This window comes from Solanum lycopersicum, chromosome 3 (assembly GCF_036512215.1).
Source record: "Solanum lycopersicum chromosome 3, SLM_r2.1".
NCBI lineage: Eukaryota > Viridiplantae > Streptophyta > Magnoliopsida > Solanales > Solanaceae > Solanum > Solanum lycopersicum.
The window spans coordinates 60,413,503-60,438,410 of NC_090802.1; the positions used below are offsets into that span (position 1 = coordinate 60,413,503).

Here is a 24,908-nt window from a genome sequence, read left to right on the forward strand (position 1 = left end):
GGCTATTCATACTCGTGACTCAAAATCATTCTTTTAATGTCTTTTGAATTGAATATATGGAAGATCTACCATGTACATATAAAGTGTTCACTTAAAGGACATAAACAGTAAATAAAAGTTATATCCACAACAAATTATGCTCGACTTCAAAAATTAGCTTATACTATGTCAATATACTTATCTAGAAGTACAACACTGTACGTTTCTTTTTCACTCTATTTCTTTATTTAGTATTTTATTTTTAATTAATAAATCACCATCTTTGCTGGTGTCTTTTATGGGGTTCCCTATAATATATTTCCCAAATGGACCTACGACCGTTGTTCTAGGGATCTGTATTTTTGGTTACAAGATTTGATCATATTCCGTGAAAAATATTTACCTGATGTTTAAACTAAATTTAGGTAATTCAAATATTAAAGTAAAAATTCAGAATATATATTACTTGCTCATGATTCAGTGATAACTTTGCATATGAAAAAAATTTATTTATTGATTTGATATAAATGTCGATGTCGTTATTTTGAGCTTATGGATCAGTCATTAATTAGAAGTTTTGCCTTTTATCTCTAGTTTTAGTTTAATGAAGCCAAACCAACCAAGATCCATCCAGCCTGTTTTTTTCCAATTAAAGGTGCTTTTTTTTCTTTTTTCTGCTCAACCACCCGTCATGATCTACTTCTATATGTATTTATGTCAAGACTTCACCATCTTAAAAAGTCAACTGTTTTAGACAGATCAGTTGGGGCCTTAATTCTCAATAGAAAAAGGAAAATGTCAAAATCCCCTTGCAAAAGAGAAAAAGACAGACTCAAACAAAATTGAGAGAAAATATGGTTGTAGAGATGTTTTTAATTAGAAGGTTTGACTAATAATTGAGGGAGCTGGCAGCAGGAACCATGTCTTTGAAATTTAAAGCCAGAAAAAGAATATAGTCTATTAGATAATAGTATTATATCTAATATTTGTCTCTATTTAATCAATCTGGTTCATGTTGAGAAATCTTGAAAAGAACCTGATATGTAGCAAAAAGCTCCTTTTTTTTGTGCTGTAGACTTTGTTTTCATAGTTTGTAGTCATGGGAAGCAGTCATTTCTTGATCACCTTTCTGTTCAACTTTCTGTTGATTCTTTGTCCTTCTGTTTCACTTCCTTTGTGTACTGATTCAAGTAAGTTTGTTTAGTGTTGTTCAAGATTTTCCATTTTGTAGTTATATGTTCTTGTCCTAATTTAAGTTTTCTTGATGCTTTACAGGGGCTCCTCTGCCTCAAAAGACTCCACTTACATTCTGTCCTTACAATGGAACATCATGTTGTAACTCTGGTGATGATAAGCAGTTGAAGAACCAATATGATGCTATGAACATTTCTGATTCTGGTTGTGCTTCTCTTCTGAAGTCTATCCTTTGCGCGGTAAGACAATCCTTGATCTGTTTAAATTTATATTTTCTTGCTTAACTTGTTTTTTAGTAATCATCAACACATAGTTAGTCTTCAGTCGATTAAATCCCTTCACAAGTGTGGAACAATGTATGTTGTAGTCTGTAGATACAGCAAAATTTGATAAACTGGAATTGAATTAATACAGATATTAGACTCATGCTGTTTTACAAGCTTCTAATGGCCTAATAACTAATACCTTAGTCGCAATATATAGTAAGGAACATATTCATGTCCTATTTTCATAGTCTTGCAGCATGAATATATGTGTTTTAAGATAGCCACTTAGTATTAAGGATCTATTCATTATCTTATCAGTTAGACTGCTAAATTTCTTTATTGCCTGTTTTATATAAATCAGAAGTTCATCCTACTTAAAAACTCATGGTTTTGTGTGTCAACAGACAATTTCTCCATAATATATCTGTATCAACATGACTCTCTGAGATACTTTGTACTGATTTATTTGGAAGCTGTGAACTATTACTGACGGATTCACTGTCCAAATTTATCAGTTTACAAATGTGCATCTATCTTCTCTATTGGATCTTAATGCATGGATTTCTTTGTTTTGAACTTCTGCAGAAATGTGATCAGTTTTCAGCAGAACTCTTTAGTACTAATTCTGCTCCTAGACAGCTTCCTATACTGTGCAACTCCACAACTTCAGCAAATTTTACGCAATCTAGCCAAGCTACGAATAATTTTTGCTCTAAAGTTTGGACTACATGTCAAAATGTGTCCATCGTGAATTCTCCTTTTGCTGCTTCCTTGAAAGGTCGAGCTCCAACACCCGTAAAGTCCAATTCCACCAAGTTGACGGATCTCTGGCAATCACAAGACGATTTCTGTAATGCATTTGGAGGAGCTTCTGGTGATGAATCAGTATGCTTTGCTGGAGAACCTGTTACCTTAAATACCACTGAACCTTTAAGTCCTCCAGGCGGTTTGTGCCTTGAGAAGATAGGAAATGGTAGTTATCTAAATATGGCTGCTCATCCTGATGGTTCTAATCGTGCCTTTTTCTCGAGTCAGCAAGGAAAAATATGGTTGGCTACCATTCCAGAAGTTGACTCTGGAAAGGTGTTAGAGCTTGATGAATCCAATCCTTTTTTGGATTTAACTGATGAAGTTCATTTTGACACTCAATTTGGTATGATGGGGATTGCATTCCATCCAAAGTTCTCACAAAATGGTCGTTTATTTGCTTCATTCAATTGCGATAAACAATCATGGGCTGGATGCGCAGGAAGATGTTCTTGTAACTCGGATGTGGATTGTGATCCATCAAAGCTTCCTAGCGATAGTGGTTCCCGACCATGCCAATATCAAACAGTCATAGCAGAATTTACTGTCAATGGGACAGCAAACCAACCATCAGAGGTAATTTTTCAGTCTAAAAGGACTAATCTTTCCCGTTATATTTGACCCTGAATAATACTGATTTATTTGATCATTTCCAGGCAAAATCTGCTAGCCCCGAAGAAGTCAGAAGAATATTCACCATGGGCCTTCCTTTTACTTCTCATCATGGAGGCCAGATCCTTTTTGGACCTAGCGATGGATATTTGTATTTCATGATGGGAGATGGTGGGGGCATTGGAGATCCTTACAATTTTTCCCAAAACAAGAAGTCGTTGCTTGGAAAGATTATGAGACTTGATGTCGATAGCACACCTAGTAAGTTGTCTTCAAGTTTCTTGAAAAAGTGCTCTTATATCAATCTACAGTATTTCTTATATCCATTTGTCTATGCTAACTTTGATGGTCTTGCCACTACTCTCAACTACCATAATGAGTGTTGATAAAGGTTTTCTTCTTGTTCCGTGTCTGTCAGGCTTTTTGTTCTTTCTTTTTTTGCGGCTACCATCCATTTACCTTCATCTGTTGATCCCCATGTAGTGTCAAATTGTTTGAGACTTACGAGCTCTAGGATGGAAATGAAGCATTTTTTATTCAGTTAAGTTGCCCCTTATTTTATGTTTGTTTCTCTTAGGTGCTGAAGAGATTACCAAGCTTGCTTTATGGGGAAACTACACCATTCCAAAGGATAATCCTTATATTGAAGATAAAGACTTGCAGCCAGAAATATGGGCACTAGGAATGCGAAATCCTTGGCGCTGTAGCTTTGATTCTGCAAGGCCATCTTACTTCATGTGTGCAGATGTAGGCCAGGTAATGTTCAAGAATTTTACTCTCCAACCAGTTCTCATAAGACATTTTTGTTTAACAGGTAACAAATATGCTCCTGGAATCTTATCTGTCCACTTTCAAGCTCCATACAAAATCTATACCGATAGCCCATACATTTCATCACTCCATAAGTTCATTTAATTGTTCTGGCTTTGACACATAGCATATCTTTTTATCCCATAGGATCACTATGAAGAGGTGGATTTAATCACCAAGGGAGGAAACTACGGTTGGCGTATCTATGAGGGTGACAGACTATACACTCCTTCAAAAAATACATCCATAAACCCAATTTTCCCAGTCATGGGTTATAATCACTCTGATATAAATAAGGATGAAGGTTCAGCCTCAATCACTGGTGGATACTTCTATAGGTCCACAACCGATCCTTGCATGTCCGGAAAGTATGTCTACTAATTCAATTCTTCTCCAAGTGTTGGATTATATGACTTCATGGTAACTAACATAGAACTATTGCAGGTATCTGTATGCAGATCTATATGCAGGTGCTATGTGGGCAGGCACTGAAACCCCTGAGGACAGTGGAACATTTAACACGACCGAAATTCCATTTACTTGTGCTGGAAATTCCCCTATTAACTGTGCATTAGTTCCAGGAAGCACAGTTCCAGCTTTGGGCTACATTTTCTCATATGGTGAGGATAATAATAAGGATGTATATCTCCTAGCAAGCAGTGGTGTATACAGGGTTGTTCGTCCAAGTCGATGCAAATACACTTGTTCTAAGGAAAATGCTACTGATATTGTTACTCCAGCTCCTGCTAATTCCCCTCCTTCAGCAGCAGTCATGTTTACAGGTTCATACAAGAATTTAGTACTACTACTATTGTCCTTTTGGTTGATATAATGGATGCTGCTTAAGCTGTTTTATGTGTATAGAGGAACACAAAATAGGCTGCTTAATTAGTTTTAGTATTATATACAATTGCTCTTTTTGCTTTGTTTTGGTTCATTGCATCGGTATTGTTTCTGGATTTTTTTTTGGCAATTGGATGTAATATTATGCAAATGATGGTCAATAAATTTCTGAGGATTGTCACTTAATTTATTACTACTGACAATAAAGTAAATCATTTTTACTAGTACTGGTATTTTGGTTAGAGTATAGGTCCAACTGTCCAAGGTGTTGATAAAATTAAAAATGGCATACACATTTTAGGGACAAAATAAAAACAAGTGTTAGCACACATTGACCTCTTTTGGTGTGCTCTTTAATATTTATCTTTATTATTCGAGAATTTGTACGTCAGAATATCCTTATTGATAATCTAATTTCACTTGACATAAATCAAGAAGACTTTTGCTTGATATTCAACATAAGTTGTATAGTATCTAATTTGCTCGTTATAAGTTTAGAGAAACTTTATATATATCTTACGGCATAGTCTTACTTCTTTTTTAATCAAATTCGGATTTCCCTTTTTGCTTCTTCGGATCGTTGAGACTTTTGAACTTAATTGGCCCAATCGAAAGAGGGGCTGATTGATTATGTTTGGACCTTTCGAAATGATGTGTAGAAATTGGGCCCATGAAAGCTGAAGCCTAAAGTCATAATGGACGCACTGCCCAAATGGTTGAAAATGTTGAAAGATTTGATGAATTCAACATCTATCTAAGGTATATATATCGAGAAAATTTTAAATATAGCAAAATACAATCGAAATAATAAAGATTTATATCTATAGTTTGATAATTATGCTACATATTTATAGTTTCATTTTCTATGGAGATTGTAGTTTGTATATTTCTGTCGTTTATATATTTGTTGCGAATACACAAATAGAATAAGTATATACTGTAATTATATATTTAGGAATTTTTCAAAACTCTATTTATATATTTCGCTTGTCAATATATAAACATGGTAATTTATTGTGATTTTTTTAATAAATCGTATTCTAATGGATAAAGTAAACATATACAAAATTCTGAATTTATACAATAAAAATCAAATTATACAAATTCTGAATTTATACAAATCAGACGAATAGAAAAAATTGAGAAAAATTTTAGCTACAAATTATACTTTTCTTAAATTGTAGCTATATTACCTAATATGTTAAGTGTTTGTTTTTCTACATAATTTACGCTATATCTAATATCATAGTAAGCACCCCAAATATTTCAAAATTCTTGTCAATGAATTTCAATAACCATGGTTAAGATTATGAGTATATCTACTCGATTATTTACGAAACAAACTATATACTAAAAATAGGAGATTATTAATTATTTGAGCTTATTTATTTTTGTTCAATTCTCTTATTACTATGTTGCAACTTGCAAGCATATAAATAACTTCTCCTTAAAGATCATCAAATGTACAAGCAATATAGTGCATCATTTCTTATAAGGTTTTATTTTTCTTTTGTTTATTCCATCAGCTTTATATGAGGAACGAGGAATAACTTCATTAATAATTATTGGTTTCAATTTTTTTCACAACTTAAAATGTATTTATAATATTACCATCAGAAATATTTTATCCTACATAGATGACTCCCTTGGAATTCAAAAAAAAATCCAATATAAATTAGAAGCAAATTAAATAAAGATTTCTCATAGCAAAAAATAGAACTCTTATCAAATAGTTCTTTTTTTTTTAAAAAAAAAATCTTAGTTGGTTCACAAAGAAAGAATTTAGATAAATAGAAAAAATTCTGACCATTATAGAAAAAACAAATAATTGTTCACTACTCATAAGGAGACATTGATTATGAGTTTTGAAATAATGACTCACTTAATTTTAGAGAATGAATCAGGGTATATTTTGGATAATGAAAATGAATTTAATTAGATAATGTATTTTAGATTCAAAATATAGAAATTGTTTTTGTTATATATAATTTGAATTAAGTTTCATGTATATTTCACGTGTAATGGACTGACAAATCCATCAATTTACTTTCAGGACAAAATATCACGTGTATAAGTCCGTGATAAGAGCTCCTCGTAATTTATGCACTATAACAAATAAAACTTTTTACTACAATAATACAATTTTCGTTATATTGTATTAGTTATAATAAATAAATATAAATATTTATAATCAATACTTAAGATAAAATATCACTAACGACTTTGACAATTCTAAATGCAAGAGCATAAACTGAATTATTATTAAATATTTTTCAACAATAAAAATTAGTATTAAAAAAATATTTATTACTACTGAATTTATCTTTTTGAGATACTCTTTGTATTTTCTTACACAAGCTTATTAATAGAGTGATAACTGATCCAAGCACTCAACACATGTGACACTCAGCTTGTCTATTGTTCTTTACTACATATATGATGAGGTGCAACAAGTTTTGTGCTTTTAAATACTAATTTCAAGTCACATATTTATTTTTAAAATTTTAAATATACATATTATCATGACAATATATCTATCTTTTTAATTTAATCGTGTCGCACGTATAAATTATTTAACATTAGTTATAATAAATACTTAAAAAATTATTATACAATTCGTCTTAAACATCAATAATCATTTTTTATAATAATATTTCACTATAATTACCTAATCTTCTTCCAAATCAATGGAATCTTCATGTGGTCAAGAATTTTTATAACCCCCCCCCCCCACACACACACACACACTCTTTTTAACATTATAGGGAAACAATCCTACTTTCTTTTGCCATTCTTCACTAGTTGACCTGAGCACCTGGCACATTTTTTCTATCAAAAAAAATAAATACTACACCAACAACACCTACACGGCGTCGTTTTATGCTTCTTTTTTATGAAAACCCTTGCCCTTGTGTCCTCTATGCAGAATTCATAATTTTTTTCATTCACAAATCACAATATAAATAAATGCCAAAAGTTGTCATATTTACCAATTTTAGTCCCTAAATTTACCATTGGAGTCACCAATCTCTCATCACACTTTCCCTTTTACCCCCTAAAATAGTTTTCTCAGATATCCCTAAATTCTCTTCTCCCTTCTCCGTCTTCCCTAAATTTCTCTTTCGAAAACCAACACGAAACACAACAAAAAGCTCGAATCTTTTTTTGCTTATTATCACCTTAATTATTGCAAGATTATTATTACCCATGTTCCATTTTTCTGGATGATGTTTTCTTTTTACAGTTGCAGTGGCAGGAACTTTGCAGTTCTTGATAATATTTCAAACCAAAAACCCCAGCTTTCTTCTTCTTCAAACTTGTTCTGTATAGGCTTCTTTTTCTTCAATGCAACCCCACGATCTCTACCTCTAAACCCTTCATAGTCAATCCATTCTCCGATCCCCTCATTATCATGTCCGACCCACAACCTTCTTCTCCGATCCAACACCAAACGAACCACACCCACAACGAAAACTCCCAAAACAAACCTTCCCATTCACCGGAGAAGAAAAGTTCACAGAATAACTTTAACAGTAATAGTAATGCTAATAATAGTAGTAGTAATATAGTTAGGAGAGAGAGGCCCGCGAGGGAGTGTACCAAAAGGGCTGCGGCGAGGTTACAGGCAGCAGCAGCAGCAGAGGCGGAGGCTGCTACTAAGGTAAGGAAGAAAAAGACTGCAGGTAGGAAAGAAAGGCTAGCGGCTAGGTTGTTGAGGGAGGAGGAGGATGAAGAGAAGTCCCAAGAAGGTGATGACGAGGAGGAGGTAGAGGAAGGTGAAAATGGGTCGCCTTCTTCGCGGCAACAATGCGGAAAGATTGTCACACAGCTTGTGGGAGAGCCTGAACCATCACAGTTGCCTCGGTGGAATATACGTTCCATGTGGCAGTTAGCTTCCATATTGAATTTCTTGAATGTATGTTTCAAGCTGAGAAAGTTTGGAACTTTATGTTACATGTGCAATTTTTGGGGATAAGTGCTTACTTTTTTTGTTGTTTTGGGGTTGTAGGTTTTTAGGCCTTTGTTGAATATCAGAGTGGAGTTTTCAGCTGAGGAATTTGAAACAGCATTGATTACTCCGAATGATACACTTGGTCATATACATATGCCATTGCTAAAGGTTGGTGAATTTGTCTAACTTCAATTGCTTTTGGTGCAAGTTGAGCTTTTCTGTACTCAGTTGGGTGTCAGTACCTTCATACTCGACTGTAGTTCTTCTTGGTGCTGTGGTGATTCTTTCACGGAACTGTAACTATTTTGGTATTTATGAACCTATAGCATTATCTACTGCTTGAAATCAGTGAAAAGTTTATGCCCATCTTTAAAACTAGCATTCTCTGTTATCGTGTGTCTTTTTCTTCATTGGGTGTGAGGATGCATGCCAAGTTTGCACCTTTTTAACCTTTGGTGCGGTTAACAGGGCCGTGGAACTACTTGGAGTCTAGGACAATTTGAGTAGAGATCAATTATGTTTTGTGCCAAGTCGTCGAATCTGTATAGAATGTTTTCTATGAAACATGTAGAATTAACTTTTCAAGTGACTTTTGCATGCATAACAATGCATCTATACACTGAAAAGTATGCAGTTTGGTCTGAATTTAGTTCAGTCGCTAGCATCAGGTAGAGAAACATCATTTTCAATATCTTGCTGGTGAAGGAGTTGTGTCCTTTGTGGAGCTAATCCTTAGATATATGTTTTTGCTCCAACAAACATGCAAATATTCGGGAGGGGGTCGAAATAAGTAGTATTTCTCATGACATGTAGCTGACATTGACCATAAGTATTGTTTATTGGAATTCCGTAATTTTGAGTAGATTAAATTAGTGTTGTTTATTGGAATTCTGTAGTTTTGAGCAGATTAAATATTAGCCTTATATGATAAACTTTTGTATTTATTTAAAGTTAGTGGAAGAAGTGCGACAGGTATGAAATGTTTACCGTGAAGAGATATCTCTTTCACCAAATCTCAGCCTATTATGGTCAAAGATGTCGCAAATGCGGTTGAGAAGATAAATGGAGAAAGTTAATATACTTTTCAACTTTCATGATAGGGATGGGACTTGGTGCCTAAATGGCATTAAGAAAAGTCCGAGGGGAGCATGTGGGTTACTTCATTAGACATTATATCTTAAGTAAAGGTAGACAATGATGACCTGTAATCAATACTATGTTTTGTTTGAGCATTAGTGACATCCAGTTTGATCAGTGTGATTGTCCATACCGGATTACTGGTGTTTAATGTTCTATTAAGTTAAACACTGAATAGAAGCAGTATTTTGCCATCCAGTTTGATCAGTGTGATTCGAACATATAATCAGTATTTTGCTCCTCTGGATCTCTTCCTTCTTAGTAGACTATGTTAGTCGTTAGTGGCCTTATGATTTGTAACCTTTGTATGATATAGCTGTCATAAACCAAATAGGGTGGCATTCTTTGAGATGGGCATACATCCTGCTGATTTTGACATTACCAAAGAGGAACAGTCATGTTTGGTGCAACTAGAATGGAGAAATGTTGTCTTGTGTGCATATAGTTGGTAATTGCCCTTATTCTATGTTATGTCAGGTTAAACTTAACTCTTTTGAGGAAGGTGTAGTGTTTCAGGGGTATGGTGTGGATTTCATGTGTGACAGAGGAAGTGTTCGAAGGAGGTATTCCTAATTTTATCCCAAGTAAATATGATACTCATTGGAGGAACAAACCAAAAGAAAGACTGCTTGCATTTGGGGTGAACTTGCTCGACAGATCCGAAAAATCATCTCATGCTCGACAGATTGGAGAAGTTTTCATTCAAAGTTAACTGCAAATTTATCCCATGCGTAACAGATTAGAGAACTCTGAATGCTAATCTGCCATTTGTACTAGGCACTCAATCTTTGCCTCCATTATTTGTCCCCATTCTCGTTGTCCTTGAGCCTCACCTTAAGACTGTTTTTACTGGTTAAGAGGACTGTTTTCTTGGCCAGTCCTTTAGCTAAATTTTATGTTCTATGGGAGGCTACTCAGGGACATAATTTGTTTCTCCTTGAGCTTTATATTTAAAGTTGTGCTTCCAATATTTCAGTGAAAAAAACTCAATAAAAGGAAAGATGTTTCAATGATTTGAACCACCAAATATACAACATACCTGTATATATGCAATTTCATTCCTATTGTTTCTTCTAACACTGTCGTAACTTTTTGCTGGAAATACGGTTACATTGAATTTTACCTTTGTAAGTTTTTTTTGTTTTCTTATTTCTGTTTTCCCCTCATCTCTGCAGGCAATCCCGCCGGTTACTCGAATGGCACTTGGACACAATACATGGATTACTGTTTTGTGCAGAAAATTAAGAGATTGGTGGCATTGGGTAACTTACCATTTAATCAAACTGAGTGAGCTTTTATTCTGCATATGCTTAAATAGCTAACTGATAACTTGCTGCAGGTTGCAGAGGGGGAACTACCTATAGTTGCAGCACAAGGGTGAGTAACATAGATTTTTGTTCTTGAAGTGCTTTTAGTTTACATATCTACTAATCGAAAAAAAAAGTTTGTGTATGTTAACAAAGTACCTTCGAATTTACAGGGCTGAAATTGAAGCATATAGTGCACTAGATCCTGCAGTCCGTGTGGTGATTTTGAAAGCATTGTGTGATATTCGTGTTGAGGTATTTCAAATCTTTTTCTTTTTTACCATTATTTCTGTCATTGTTTTGTATTTACGTTAGTCCTAGGTCACTTGGGTTATCAAGATTCTTGAAGGCAAATGATTTCTTAAACCATCTTTGTCACATTCTCATTGGTTCAGTTTGACTTGGTTAGAGTTGAGGTAGTCAAAAGTATTATACTCAGAAAAGATGCTAGAGTTATACTGGGGTTGTCCTTAGACTTAGTTCTCGAGGAACTTATCCTGAAAGGATATTTTAAAAAGGAAAATATCTATTTGAGTTATCAGATGTAAATCAGACTTAACTTCGTTAATTGATTCAGACACGTAGAACTAAATGAACGTGCAATCTTTCTCATTGCAATTTTCCAAAAAATAAGTTCACTGTTCACCATAGGCAGAGATTAATTCTGTTTGGTTCTTGATAAGTGAAGTTGGACTACCGTTGTTGATTGAGAACGTAGTTATCTTACACATTTGGAACATCTCATAAAATGAAGTATATAGTAGTTTTGTTAATCATCATTAACCTGTTTCTTGTGGTGAAATTCTCCATTTACTAGATGTGTGTGAATTATGTTATGTCTTTTCTAGAATTAGGTTTAGTTCCAATATACGGGGCCTCATTTGCATCTCAACAAAAAGGATACATATAAAAGAGGGGGAAAAAACTTAACCACAAACCACACTTTCCTGCATCATAGTATCACACAGACGTCTTTAGTATTAGCTAAGTGGATCATTTATATTCAAATTAAGAGAAGGAAGAGAAGAAGGCACTTAAAATTGTCAAAAGAGATAAACTGCGTGATTGTTACTATATCTATTACCTATTTTTCATACTTTTGTCCAAGTACTCTTTTAAGAGATTCAAATGTCTGGTTTTGATCTTCTAAATGCACCACATCATCGAACCTAAATGATAGAGATAGGTCTACCACATGTAATTTTCTTCCATCCATAAGGGTAAGAAGAGAAGTAAAAAAATATTTTATCTTAAAAATCAAGGATTTTGATGGAATTTTGTGAGATGGTTCTTTTTGATACATTATTATAAATAAAGATGTTGTGGGGCAGAGTAGTCCTTCAAACTTTTCTTGAGCGCCTAGTACTCTGATGATATACAAACACACATAGCCTACTCTTGATTTTATGTGGATTTGCTGAAACTTCTTAATTTTAGAATGTGTCATTTGAGGTCCCAATATGGTTGTTTATTGTGCAGCAAGAAGATATTCGTAACTACATTGACGAAAACTTGAAACAAGGTGTTCACCTATCACTATTCCGAAAAGAACGTATTGGTGGTGATTCTCATGGAATTTCTTACTGGTAAATGTAACTTCATTCCCAATAATTCCACTTCTCTTAGATATTGTGCATAATAGCGACAATGTTGTTGGTGCGCTTAAGCGCGGAAGCTCAGTGAAGCCCAGCTGTGCGCTTCACCTCCCTTAATTTGCACTTTAGTGTAGGCATCAAGGTGCCAAGGCATGCACAATTGCACACCTTTACCTACACCTTCACCTATGAGTTGTCATTAATACTCTGTTTGGATCGTTGTTACCCATTATATTGTATTGTATCGTTACCATGCCTACAATGTTGTTACTCAAAATATATTGTATTGTATTGTTAAATTTCATTGTTACATAACAATGAAAACCCCTATTTTATAGAACAACCGATTTGGTGTTTTCCCATTGTTACTTAATTTTTTTTTCCAATTAAATCTTTATATAATATTTCAAAATACTATTTTATCCTTTACCTTATATTATTAAATTCTTGTCAAACCTTCTACCCTAGAATAAGTAAGGATATTTTAGTAAATTTATAAATTGCAATACAATACTATACAATCAAATCAAACAATTAAAATGTTATTAAACAACAACAAACAATACAGTCTAGACAAACATTGTATCTATCATACAATATAGTACAGTAGAGTACAATACAATACAATACATTATGAAACAATGGGTAACAATGATCCAAACAGAGTGTAAGGGCACATTGTCCTGTATAGCTAACTTTTAGTGTTTCCAGTCATCTGTCCAAATAATACATTTTTGTGTTTATATTTGCATTTTCTTGCATAACAGTTCTTATCTTCTATTTTTTCTTGATTGGCACTTTTATTTGCTAGAGCCCACACTTCCATTTCAATGAGTGCTTTGTGATGGCGCTTTTCCTGTTGGTTTTGATTACTTCTAATAGTGATTTACAAGTTCTCTCAGCACTTGATGGAAAGTAGTATTTTGTCACGATCAACGTTCATTGCTAAAGTCCTGTTTGTTTTTTTTACTTCATTTGCAGGTACGAGAATGATCCCATAATTGGGCATCGACTGTACCGGGAGATTAGAAAGATTGAAATCAAGAAAGGAAAGGGAAAGACTGTTCCACAAATACCTAGCTCATGTTATCAGTGGGAAACTGTTGCAACTAACTTGGACGAATTCCAGGATGTTTCTGTAAGTTCTTAAATGGTCATTGGTCAATCACTTTTATTCTATCCATTATGTTTTAGTTTGCTGAATGGAATTGTAGAAAGATCATCGGGAAGTCCTTGCATCATTAGTTATTGATTTTTCAATGATTCACTGTATATAACTTCTAATTTCGTTTTTTCCTCTCTATTTGTTAAGGCTTGCCTTTTGCTTTGTGTATTGTCTGTAACCTAGATTTCCTGTCCACCACTAGATATTTTTTTCAAAAATAGAAGTCATAGGTGAAGTGCTGGTTAATAAGAAACAAGGATATCTATTCAGAAGATGAGAATGTAGGGCCGTTTGGTTGGAGGAATGAAGTGAGATTTCCTCGTACGAAATTTCGCATTAAATTAACCCTGTATTTGGTTGAGGGTATTAGGTAAAACCAGTGATATGATATCTATGCCATCTAGAGGGTGAGATATATATTCTTGGTTATAATCCCAGGATAGCCTGGTTTCAAACCAAATGACCCCCGAGGATACAGTTGGAGAAGGGGAAAATTCAACCAATACGTAGATACTAGACACATCGAGGTATTAGTTAGGGGTGTGTATTCAGTTTCTGGTTTGGTTTTAGAAATAACATGATTTTTCAATTTTTGGTTTTGAAAAAGTGTAATCTTATCCAAACCCAACTAGTTTCAGCATGGCTGTTTTTTCTCCATTTAGTGTCTAGCGCAAAATGCATTTCAAAGAAAAAGCAGTCACGTCCATGGGAAGTCATCTTTGGTGGTCTCATAATCTACTCTAAGCAAGTATATTTCTTTCCTATTTCTTAAAAAATATCTTTATATGGAAATGTGGATGGTTGGTTATTAACTTGTTTTCTTTATTAACTTTGTTGATATCTCGTTTACTTAAATCTCGGTCAAAAGGCATTTCTTTTATGATAATGCAGTCTGAATAATTAAGTGTCTAACTTCACATTGTGGGGCAGTTTTAGCTGTTACTAGGAAGGAAATGCTACTTGAGGCAGCAGGTAGAAATTTGTAATCTAGATGATACACAAGCTCTGGTTGATTTATCACTTGATTGTTTTTGAAGTAACTAATTGCCTGATTATCCATGTGCTAGTTTAGACACAATCTAGTAGAACAATGAAAAACTCTAGCTTTTATTTATTTGCCAATTTTTTCCGAGTATTTGTTGTGCTGTGCCGTCGCATGCATAGGACATAGAGGTTTCTGATGACAAAGAAGTCTGTCTGAAAAAAGTAACTTTTGAGTTTTAATCTTCTATCAAGTTCAGAAAGTTTTTATTTCCTTGTCTGTCCAGTAAGTGTGTTTTTACCTGGAGAGCTGCATAACAGTGCATACCTATTGAACTTTCTCCATTTTTTTTTAATTTCCTTGTCTGTCCACCTTTTGTTTTGGATGGACTTATCTGTGTGTGTTTGTGTGTGTGTGTGGGGGGGGGGGGTGGGGTGGGGGGTTGCAAGTGCAAGCATTGAGATTGTAGATAGTACTGCACAATATGGAGCGGGTATTTATCAAAGCCATAACCTATAACCCTATTTAACATCAGAATAAGTTTATGAACAGTTTCCACAATTAGGTACCAAATGAACAGTGCAAATAGAGACGATTATTGTCTTCGATTCCTTATGTACAGATTTTCTGTACATTTGTCTCTTCTCTACCAATTATGTTTGAGTCATGCAGACTCCATGCACCCATAACCCAAGAAGAAAAGAACGGCTTTTATAGTCTGTAGTTTCCAAAATCATTTCCAAGCCCATTGTGAAAATTGTGTAGCAATTGATGAGATCTGATAGAACTGCTTTACAGTACCTTGACTGCTTTGTGCAGTCCGCAACAGAGTGTCAGCTTCTGCAAAGAAAAGATTGAAGTGCCCCACTCTCTCCCTCCCTCTCTCTCTCTCTCTTTTCCAATCAAAACACTTTCTTCTAAAATAGGTTGCCCACCCTCTTTTTAGAAGAATGGAGGTTCTTCATTAGTTACTTGCATCGAGGAGATGTCATAAGAACACAGACTGCTTGCTTGCTCATTCTCTATTCTGCATTGAGCTCTGTATCTGCTGCAAAATTTAATTCGGAATTTGAAAGGAGACATCAACCGGTGGTTCAGAATTAAAAGGGATATTTCCCTGAAGGATATCCATCAACTGGTTTAAAACCTACACAAAAGGGGAATTTGAGTTTCAAACCTATTATGCAGGTATCTTGAAGAATGAATTCCGGGTAAGCGTACAAACGGCTGAACCTTTTTTTGAACCATGAAAAGTAGAGAATAGGCCATGCTCTTCTTTAGTTCTATTTGAGGGATTGAGAGTTTGCTCTTTTATATCCTTGTCGTCAACATCGTGCTCTTGAGTCCTTAAGGTTGTATGTTTCTTGCTTGGAAAACCATTGGTTATACTCTCCTCCCCAGAAGATGAGAAATGAAGTTGTTCCTTAACTATTTTTATCTTGACAGTGCAGATGACATGCAACCTTAATTCTTACAGTTAGAACCATAAGTCCTTTGTCGTGCTTTAACTTCTGTTCTATTGTGAGTTGTCATCATACTTGTAAACATTTCTTGCTCTTAAGTAACAATTGGACTTGATGAAAACCATATGCATCCATTGATGTTATCTTTGCCGCATGCTATCTGATGCCCACTGGTGGTGATAATGGATTATTGTTGAAAGGTTGGTGAGGCGCTGACTATGATACTTGAATGCTACTTTAAGATTTTAACCTGAATCTTCTTGTGTAATCAGATTGTGTGAGTGAAATGTAAAGTGGCAGTAACACAGTTTCATTGTTGTTTTATGGCTTGCTAAGGAAATATGGGGATGAGGGAGACCATGGACTGTATGCTGACATGGGCTATATTTCCTCGGCAATGTATTTGTCTGCAATGCACTAGCTATACTGTTTTTTATTTGTGTTTCTAAAATTGGTATACCAATCCTTATTGATGCCAAGATGGGTTCTGTTTCCATGACAGCTTTTGAGGGTTTTGTCTGTAAGTCAGAAAGTAAAATTTAGTACTCTTTTAGAAATCAGAATATAAAATCCAAGTTCATTAATGAGCTTTAACCAATAGTCTTTCTTTTTCAATTTCTTAATTTCATCCTTCGCCTTCCTGATCTTGTGGGATCAATTTTTGTTGTCATTAATTGACAATACTTTGAACCTCAGCAGAACAGAAAAGTATTTGGTGATTGCAACTTAAATTTGAAGTAAATTAGCCTAGTGTGGGTATGTGTGTACGTGTTTATAGTGCAACACCATTGCGTTAAATCTGGTAAGATGCTGATAAGTGGAATCGGAAGTAGTTTTATAGTTGGCATGACATTTCTGTGTTTTCATTGCTGAATATCAGTAAGATTTCCAGATGACCTTGCATTTCCATCTGTAAAACTCCTTCCTCACCCCCCTACTACTAAAAGGAAGCAATTTGGAAAGTAACCATCACCTTCCCCCTTAATACTATTTGATGACCCAACTATTTTGCTTCTGTAATCCTATCTCCTTTCTTTTTTTGTTTCCTACAAACACTATTGCCTCATTATGAAGTACGTTCTCGATAACTATAGGAGAAGCTGTTCTCGAGCAAAAATAGAACAGAGGCTTCTGTTGGAAAGAAGTTGAAAAATGACATGCTTGCTGAGGTTGAGAGCGTCCACAAGGTAATCTACGATTCATTGTCCCGAGCTCTGAGTTTTGTTTTTTGGCTTCATATTATGGGACTGTTCTGAGATTGTGTTTTGTGCAGAAAAAAGAGAAATTGCTGAAGAAACAACATAGACAGGCATTGATGCTTGATAACATGCTAAATATGGATGGTCTTTCTGGTGGACGCTCCTTGCGGGATAGGAAGCCTGTCACCTACACATTTGGTAAGTGCATTTCACTTCGTCCTGCTTTTGTGCTGGTTAAGTATTTGTTGTCTAATTGGACATTGGTTACTATGCAGATGATTATGATCGGTCAATTAATGAGGCTATCAAGATAACCAAGTAAGTATGATTTTCTATTGGCTAGTCTCCTGCTGTCTGTGTCTTTTGTAATATGCTTGACATGTTCTTTCCTGTCTCACTTCAGGAACGGTCAACCATCTGCAGAACCTGCTTTGAGGAGAGATCCTGCTACAAGGCATGAAACTTCTACAAATGGTAGATTGGGTAGTCCTCCTCACTTGTCACAACACGTGTCTTTCAGAGTGCGTTCTCCTAAATCACCCGAATACGATGAATATGATGAAGACCATAACGATGAACAATTAGATCGGAGGTATTTGCTCCTTGTGTTTTGAGATTTCTTTGGGTTTTCCCTTCAATGACTAACCGGTACTCTGTCTTACATGTAGCAACCGTAGGAGGCAGAGACCCCAACGCTATTCTGCATCAGAGTTTATTGAAGAATTGTCTGAAAATGAGGCAGATTTTGACAGTGATGATGATATAATGGGTGAAGCAGTTTATGATGAAGAATATTTAAGGAAACGGAAACAGCGGAAGGTGTCAAGTAGCTCAGAAGGAGATGATGAGTACCATTGGGACGAAGAAAATCCTGAAGATGAAGAAGAGGAATATGAAGATGAAGATTCCCCAAGTGCTAGTGAGGAGAGCGATGAACCTCGGAGTCGGAGATTTAAGAAACTGCCGGGCCGCACAAGAAGAGAAACCAAGTTGAGGTCAGTGGGCAACCTTCAGTCAGGTTTAAGACGCAGTAACAGGGCAACCAGAAACCGCATCAACTATAGCAATTTAGAGATGTCAGAATCAGAGTCTGAGTCAACGAAACCTGAGAAGTCAAATGGATCCGAAGAGCATTATGATGCAAGTGATAATGCAGAGTTCTCAATGGGAAGTGATGAAACAGAGGAAAACAATGACAATGAGGAGACGAAAGTTGAGCAACCGGTTAATGATGTGCCTTCTGAGATGGCAACAGTTGATCAAAATGATGTACCAAAGAGAACAAGCAGTCCAGATCAAGATCAAGAGGATGTTGAAAGTGGAGGGAAAAGGCACTTTCTTGATCTCAATGAGCTTGCCCCGGGTCCTGGATTCAATGATGGCCCTAATTCAGTGATGAAAGATGAAGGTGCAGATGACTTCTGATGTCCTTCCCTGAGATCTTGTTGCTTGTAGTTTGGTCTTGCAAGCTGATTATATGATAGTTAACTCTGAATCCACTCCATGATGGAAGCAAAGGAGTTCCGTTTCCCATGGAAAGTTTTGGCAACTGTCGTTTATCCAAAGTGGGGCTTCTAATCAGAAGTGAGAAAATTATGTAGATTGAGTAGTCATTTTTTTTTTTTGGCATTTCTACATTCACCTATGAGAAATGGTGGGAAAACTCTTATGAGAGTTTTCTTTCTTTGTTCGCTGTACAATAACATTATAACTAATATTGTAACAGAAATATCACTTTTAGATGCTTAGAACCATTAATTTAGTTAGATGCTTGGTGTCATTTTCCTCCACGAAGTTTGCACACGGTAATGTACTAAAAAAGGTTTGTCTGTTTATGCTACAAAGGTAGTTTGATAACCTTGTACACTTCCCCAAATGAGACATCTTCTCACAAGTCGTCTCAAATACAGCTTATCTCTGCAATATGTGTGTATTTTCCTCTTCAGTTTCAGTTTCAAGCCTACTGTTTCCCAACTTTTTTAACTGTGTCAATCTAATTCCTTATATCTAACCTCTGAATGAAAAAAATTATAGTTATGCAGATGTATGACCTAATTTAAGATCATAACTTATTTCATTTTAGATCATAAATTTCAAAAACTCTATAGTGAAACATGGAATTGCAAAATCAAGCCAGATAGACTAGTAATTTCGTGGAATTAACTTGTTAAACATCCTAACTTACATGAAAACAAAATTAAAGATCAACAGGAAGAGTTACTAATTACACAAGTCTTAACATTGACAGAGTACACTTCTACATCTAAAAACTAACACCTACATAATTAGTACTAATCCATCCTAGTAACTAAGTTCAAACCCAAGTGCCTCTAAGAAGAGGGCGAATGGAAGCAGTTTCACCAAAAGTCTTCACTAAATCCGAACAAGACGGATCATGTTCTTCTTCAGTTTCCGTCTTCAATTCCAACCCCAATTCCTCTTCTATATCATCAGAAGCAGATATCAGCAGAAATTCACACCCTTCATAGTTCAAAAAATCCGGCGGGTCTGCCGGATGGTACCTCAGCTGCCCAAATTCACCTTGTAAGTGAGCTGGAAATGTAGCCTTCCTCTTTTTCTGAAGCCCTCTAAACTGCGATCCACTTCCGCGTTGCTCCGGGTTCTTAATCTGAATCAGAAATGACCCTTCTCGTTTTATGTTCAATTCCTCCTGAGGTTCGTTTTCCTCGTCCTCTGCTGGGAATTCAAGCTTGTAAACCAAATGGGTATGCATTTTCTTCTTCGGATTATGCCTCAAAATTCGATAAATTCCTTCTCCTACAGCTCTAGCTGGAGCAACTACGCGGTGTCCTCTAGTTGCCGTGTCATATTCTTCTCCTTTGAGAGCTGCTTTTACATCGTCGATTTTCGTAGTCACCATTTCCACAAAACCCCAATAGGGACGATGCCCTGTTTTCTTGCTAGGATCAGGGAGACTCTTCCGACCCATTACAATAAACCGGAGCAAAGGCTCCTTCTCAATATTAACTTCTTCTGTCCCATGTCCTCCCTCACCTCCAGAATGTTCCTTATCGGAAGAAATATCACGGTTGGGTTTTCCAGGAGAAGCAAGTTTTTCACCTTCCTTGCCAGAATGAGAATCTTGTTTAACTTCAACAGAATGTTCCCCCGACTCTGGACGGAGAACTATGTATAAACGCTGCACATCGTCGAAATCATGTACTTGTTGTTTGCCAACTTTTGGTCGATAAAAGAAGAATATTTCACCTCTTTCCTACAGCCATTAATTACAGAAAAATTAATAAACTACATAAAACATACGTTAAAATGGAGAGACATACACGTACCTGAACTTGAACGTTGGATTCATTTTTAGTCTTCGAATCTTCGCCTTGTCCCATGGCAGAAATTTGGTCTCTTCCGAGTGAGAAGTGAGATTTTTTTAAGATAAAGTTAATGGAGGTGGAAACGGTTAAGGAAGGGCACGTAGGTTGATGCTAATGAGACGTGTTCATCGTTTACCGCATACACGTCTCAACGTTCTCTTACCAACCTAACTGCACCACACCAGCTAAAATGGGCAGGTTACAGCAAGGTAACTTGTCTAATTTTGAACTTTTTTCTGAGTTTTGACTAAATGCAGTTTAGTAGGTAACTTCAAAATTTTAATTGGTGACACTTTTATTCTCCTATGAATAGGCACTGACCTCAAATGTGTATGCTTTTGTCACTTTTTATGTTTCAAAATCAACCACATAGCAAAGCAGAACCTCTGTGTTTTTGGTTACATTGAATAGGTCAAAAGACAAAACCAAAAGTGAATTCAAGAAACTAGCACGAATCTATGCTATGTAGGATAGATATAAAAGTATGGATTTTGTTTTCTCTGCACATGTATGTCCCTACTTCTATACATCCAGAGATGAGCTTGAAAATGTTACTCAAAAAATTGAAAGAAAAACAATAAAACGGTAAGAGATAACAATGAATGAATTTTTGTAAAGGGCCCCCTAAGTATAGCCCCGTATCATATCTAAAACTGAGGATTCCAGAAAGTTTACAGATGGTGGTGTACTATAACTGCAAGACTTGTCTACATCTTTCTCTGCTCAACTCTCAGTTACTTCTCTCTGAATCTCTAATTGTGTTTCATCTCATGTTGCAGCAAAGGGCTCGCCCTTGCTGTTGTAGTTTGTTCCACATGCAAATCATCTGCCTAGGTGACTGATAATGAGCTGAATAATAATCTTCAACGCAACCAGATTGGGAGAACTTCAAGCTGTGTACATATTGCACAGCTCTTGAGCTGTTGAATTTCTCAACCCACATTCCCATGCTCACATCCTCCATCTTAAACAACTGCAACTCACCAGAGCTTTGTTAGATATTGTATTGAACTGTGGCATAGATGGAAGGGGAGCGGGATTTGTGCCTACCTTTAAGTTATAGCTATCATACTCTGAGACAATGAAGTTAGCGATGTCTGATGAAACTATGTAGCCAGGTCCATTTGCATAAGCTGGATAATCTTCTTCGGGCCACTCCTGAGAGAGAAAGAGAGATACTCAGATTTCGTACAAGGCCACGTAAATTAAACATAAGAGCGTTATTGAGACAACTTAATGTCCAGGAAGCAACCAGACAACTATTTTGGTTAAGTGCATTTGTCGTGAAACTGGTGCATCGTTTATCTAAACACCCTCCATATAATCTCTTGAGAACACTCACCTATCTCAAGCATTTCGATTACTCGCTATAATGTGGTAATTATAATTTAAAATTATTAAACAATGAGACCTACGAAACTATGCACTTTTATAGGACAGAATTAGGAGTCAAGACAAAAACTATACAACAGCATAACGATCTTTTAATATGAGGTAAAGATTCTGATGAAGAGACGCACAAGAAGATCCAAGCTCTTACCTCATATGTTACTGCCCATTTACCACTACGCAGGGGTTTATGGTGATAATTGATATTTCCAATATATAGGCTCCTATCTTTGGGCACTTTGTTTACTTCCTTGATAACTGCATCGACTCTCACAAAGGTATCATCGTCGCACTTCATGATATTTCTGGCAGATGCTACACGGACCTGTAAAAAAACAAACGTATATACGAGGTTAACTTTATCGGGACAAAATTAATGTCAATGTTCAGGGGAAATCCAGAAACATACCCCATATTCACAGATGGCAACTGTTTTCAGAACTACGAGGTCATAGTGATCCATATAAGGAACAATGACGATGTCACCAAAAAAATCTGCTTCTTTCTTTAGCTCCACATTTACCTCCTTTCTTGCATGCTGTCAAAAATCCATCTCCACATTAAGTAATTATGCTAACAGCACCAACACGAATATTTATAGAAAAAGATATTTCTAATAGGTTCCATATGCTACCAATATGTCAACTTACCAATGCAACAAAGAATCGAGCCACGACATTTGAAGATCTGATTAGCTGATGCTGCATCCAAGATTTCCTTATAGCCATTCGCTCAGCAAAATGATTGCCAGCAGAAAGAATTCCAATGAACATATCAACGGGCTGATCAAGGAGAGGCGGTGCCTTCCACCTGTTTGACATATCAAGATGTCTCTGAGGTGCAAAATTGGGATGTGTTGCTGGCAAGGAGGCAGCAAACACCGAATCAACATCAATGTCACCGTTCAATGACAAACCAGTAGCATCCTCAAGGGCAAATCCCTGAAAGCACAAAGAAAGAACCTTCAGAATAGTCCACAATTAAATACTCCAGTATGAACTTGAACTAAATAGTATGTTACTCACAGTTCGATATGGAAATGAGGTCACATGCCTCCCATCAACATTTATATGATAACCCTCAAAGCCAGCACTTAGTGTTAGCACAAATAACTTCTCCTCTGAGAATGGAAATGGCCAATCAATAGACATCTTCTTTGGTCGCCCAGCAATAAGCCGGTTTAACCACCACGATGACTTTGATTGCTCAGAATGAGTGTCGTTATCTCGAATCCAGTTCTCACACTTAACCTGTCTATCAACTGCAAAAGAGGCCTATGTTACCTATAAATTAAACCTACTTCACCAATGTATTCTCAGTTAAATATTTTTTTTGATAACAAGAAACCCGCGGCCGTTACCCTTTTGGGTGCGCACAGGGTAACTCAGTTACTTTTTTTCCTTCAATATTTCAAAATCAATAGTCAAACTTTTAACAGAGAGATGCATAACCATAACCTCCTATCCACCACCCCATAGTTCACAAAAAGTACAGTTTTTAGCTTAAATTACTACACCAATGAACAAATTTTTAAGTTTAACTACTCAATAAAACATAGGGAGCAGTTAAGAGTTAAAGCAATAAACCGAATTTCATTGTCTCACCAGTTTCCTCCGTATCTTTGGACCTCAAGCCGTCACACCTTTGAGCCGTCCCCCACTGCATCCTATAACAAGTGTTTTGTTCAATCACAGGCTTTCCACTCCAGTCACCCCTCAATCTTGGATTGAAATGGAGAATCCTTGGTGGGTCCTCTCCATCAACTGTCTTCAGTCCCTGTAACTCCATCATAAACTGTGAAACCATCAAGAATTGACCAGTTTTCAGCAAAGATATCTTTGGGTCATGCTCCGGATGGGCCTTCTTTGGTTTCCCAACAACTGTAATATGGGACCCTAGAGTAAGCCCGCAAGGCAACACCATCATTCTCCCTTTTTCCTGAAATTCCAACCCGGAAATCGAAATCGAATGTGGGCATTCTTCTGTCTTGTTATTATAATCTACAGGAATCACTTCTTGTCGTTGCAATTCAAGCTCTTCCCAGAACTTTTGACCTACATCAAATGCCTCTTTTGCAGACTTCAAAATCCCCGAAAACCCATCAGTGCTATTCATATTCACGGAGCTTCCGTTAAAAGCTAAATTCGACAACAAAGTATGCAATTCTCTGATTCTTCTTCTCTCCGGCCTGGACTGATCCACAACCCTAACTGGCGCATCAACAGGACGAATTGGGGCCTTCCTTTCTTCCACATACTCTTCACTCTCAAGCACAAAAGTTTTAGAATTCAAATGACGGTTTTTACCAAAACCCTCTTGAGAAACTAAACTAAACCCAGTTTTGAAAACAAAAGGAACTTCTAAACCCACCAATACCACATAAACAAAAGCTATAAAAATCAAAACTTGGACCGATCTTTGCCGACTCCAAGACATAAACATATCAAACTTTGCTCTCTTCATTTTCAAGATTCAACCCCCCACAAAAAAAAAAAAAAAAACTGCAAAAATCCCTCTTTCAATGGTCAATAGTCATAAATAGACAGAAAAACTGAAATGGGTTTCTCTGAAAGTTTCAGAAAAAACACAGCTTGACCAAGAAAGAGGAAAACCAGTTGAGAAGAAGAAGAAGAATTAATAATTCAAGGAATACATGATCACAAACGCGTTTAAACAAGTAAAAGTTGATATATAAATAGAGAGAACTGAAAGAAGAACAGAGGCAATCGGATTCTGTATACTTTCAGTGAAACAAAATTTTAATACTAATATATATATATAGTATAGAGTAATAATATAAAGAAACTTTTTTCGATTCAAAATAAGAAAAAAAAAAAAGACTTATGTTTTGAAAGGGACCC

At 35.9% G+C, this 24,908-nt stretch overlaps 4 protein-coding genes across 4 annotated transcripts; 2 read left to right on the forward strand and 2 right to left on the reverse strand.

Moving 5' to 3' along the window:
• The first annotated feature begins 577 nt into the window (after nt 1-577).
• Nucleotides 578-4,697, forward strand: LOC101265528 (HIPL1 protein-like). Its single transcript, XM_010320654.4, has 7 exons — nt 578-1,169; nt 1,255-1,412; nt 2,025-2,822; nt 2,903-3,119; nt 3,436-3,614; nt 3,816-4,036; nt 4,113-4,697. The coding sequence occupies exons 1-7, from the start codon at nt 1,079-1,081 to the stop codon at nt 4,498-4,500; spliced, it is 2,052 nt and encodes a 683-aa protein (XP_010318956.1). The 5' UTR covers nt 578-1,078; the 3' UTR covers nt 4,501-4,697.
• A 2,637-nt stretch (nt 4,698-7,334) lies between these two features.
• Nucleotides 7,335-19,077, forward strand: LOC101265221 (DDT domain-containing protein DDR4). The gene is made up of 12 exons (XM_004236122.4): nt 7,335-8,427; nt 8,521-8,631; nt 10,776-10,862; nt 10,940-10,977; nt 11,081-11,162; nt 12,387-12,493; nt 13,484-13,640; nt 17,207-17,299; nt 17,386-17,509; nt 17,587-17,629; nt 17,715-17,903; nt 17,980-19,077. Exons 1-12 carry the CDS (start codon nt 7,924-7,926, stop codon nt 18,734-18,736), a joined length of 2,292 nt encoding a protein of 763 aa, XP_004236170.1. The 5' UTR covers nt 7,335-7,923; the 3' UTR covers nt 18,737-19,077.
• A 354-nt stretch (nt 19,078-19,431) lies between these two features.
• On the reverse strand, nt 19,432-20,874 carry LOC101264914 (uncharacterized). Its single transcript, XM_004236121.4, has 2 exons — nt 20,620-20,874; nt 19,432-20,546 (listed from the first exon to the last, which is right to left on the reverse strand). The coding sequence occupies exons 1-2, from the start codon at nt 20,671-20,673 to the stop codon at nt 19,626-19,628; spliced, it is 975 nt and encodes a 324-aa protein (XP_004236169.1). The 5' UTR covers nt 20,674-20,874; the 3' UTR covers nt 19,432-19,625.
• A 220-nt stretch (nt 20,875-21,094) lies between these two features.
• LOC101264614 (hydroxyproline O-galactosyltransferase GALT6) lies at nt 21,095-24,892 on the reverse strand. Its single transcript, XM_004236120.5, has 7 exons — nt 23,652-24,892; nt 23,073-23,308; nt 22,698-22,988; nt 22,457-22,585; nt 22,199-22,372; nt 21,709-21,816; nt 21,095-21,631 (listed from the first exon to the last, which is right to left on the reverse strand). Exons 1-7 carry the CDS (start codon nt 24,508-24,510, stop codon nt 21,422-21,424), a joined length of 2,007 nt encoding a protein of 668 aa, XP_004236168.1. The 5' UTR covers nt 24,511-24,892; the 3' UTR covers nt 21,095-21,421.
• Nucleotides 24,893-24,908: the final 16 nt, after the last annotated feature.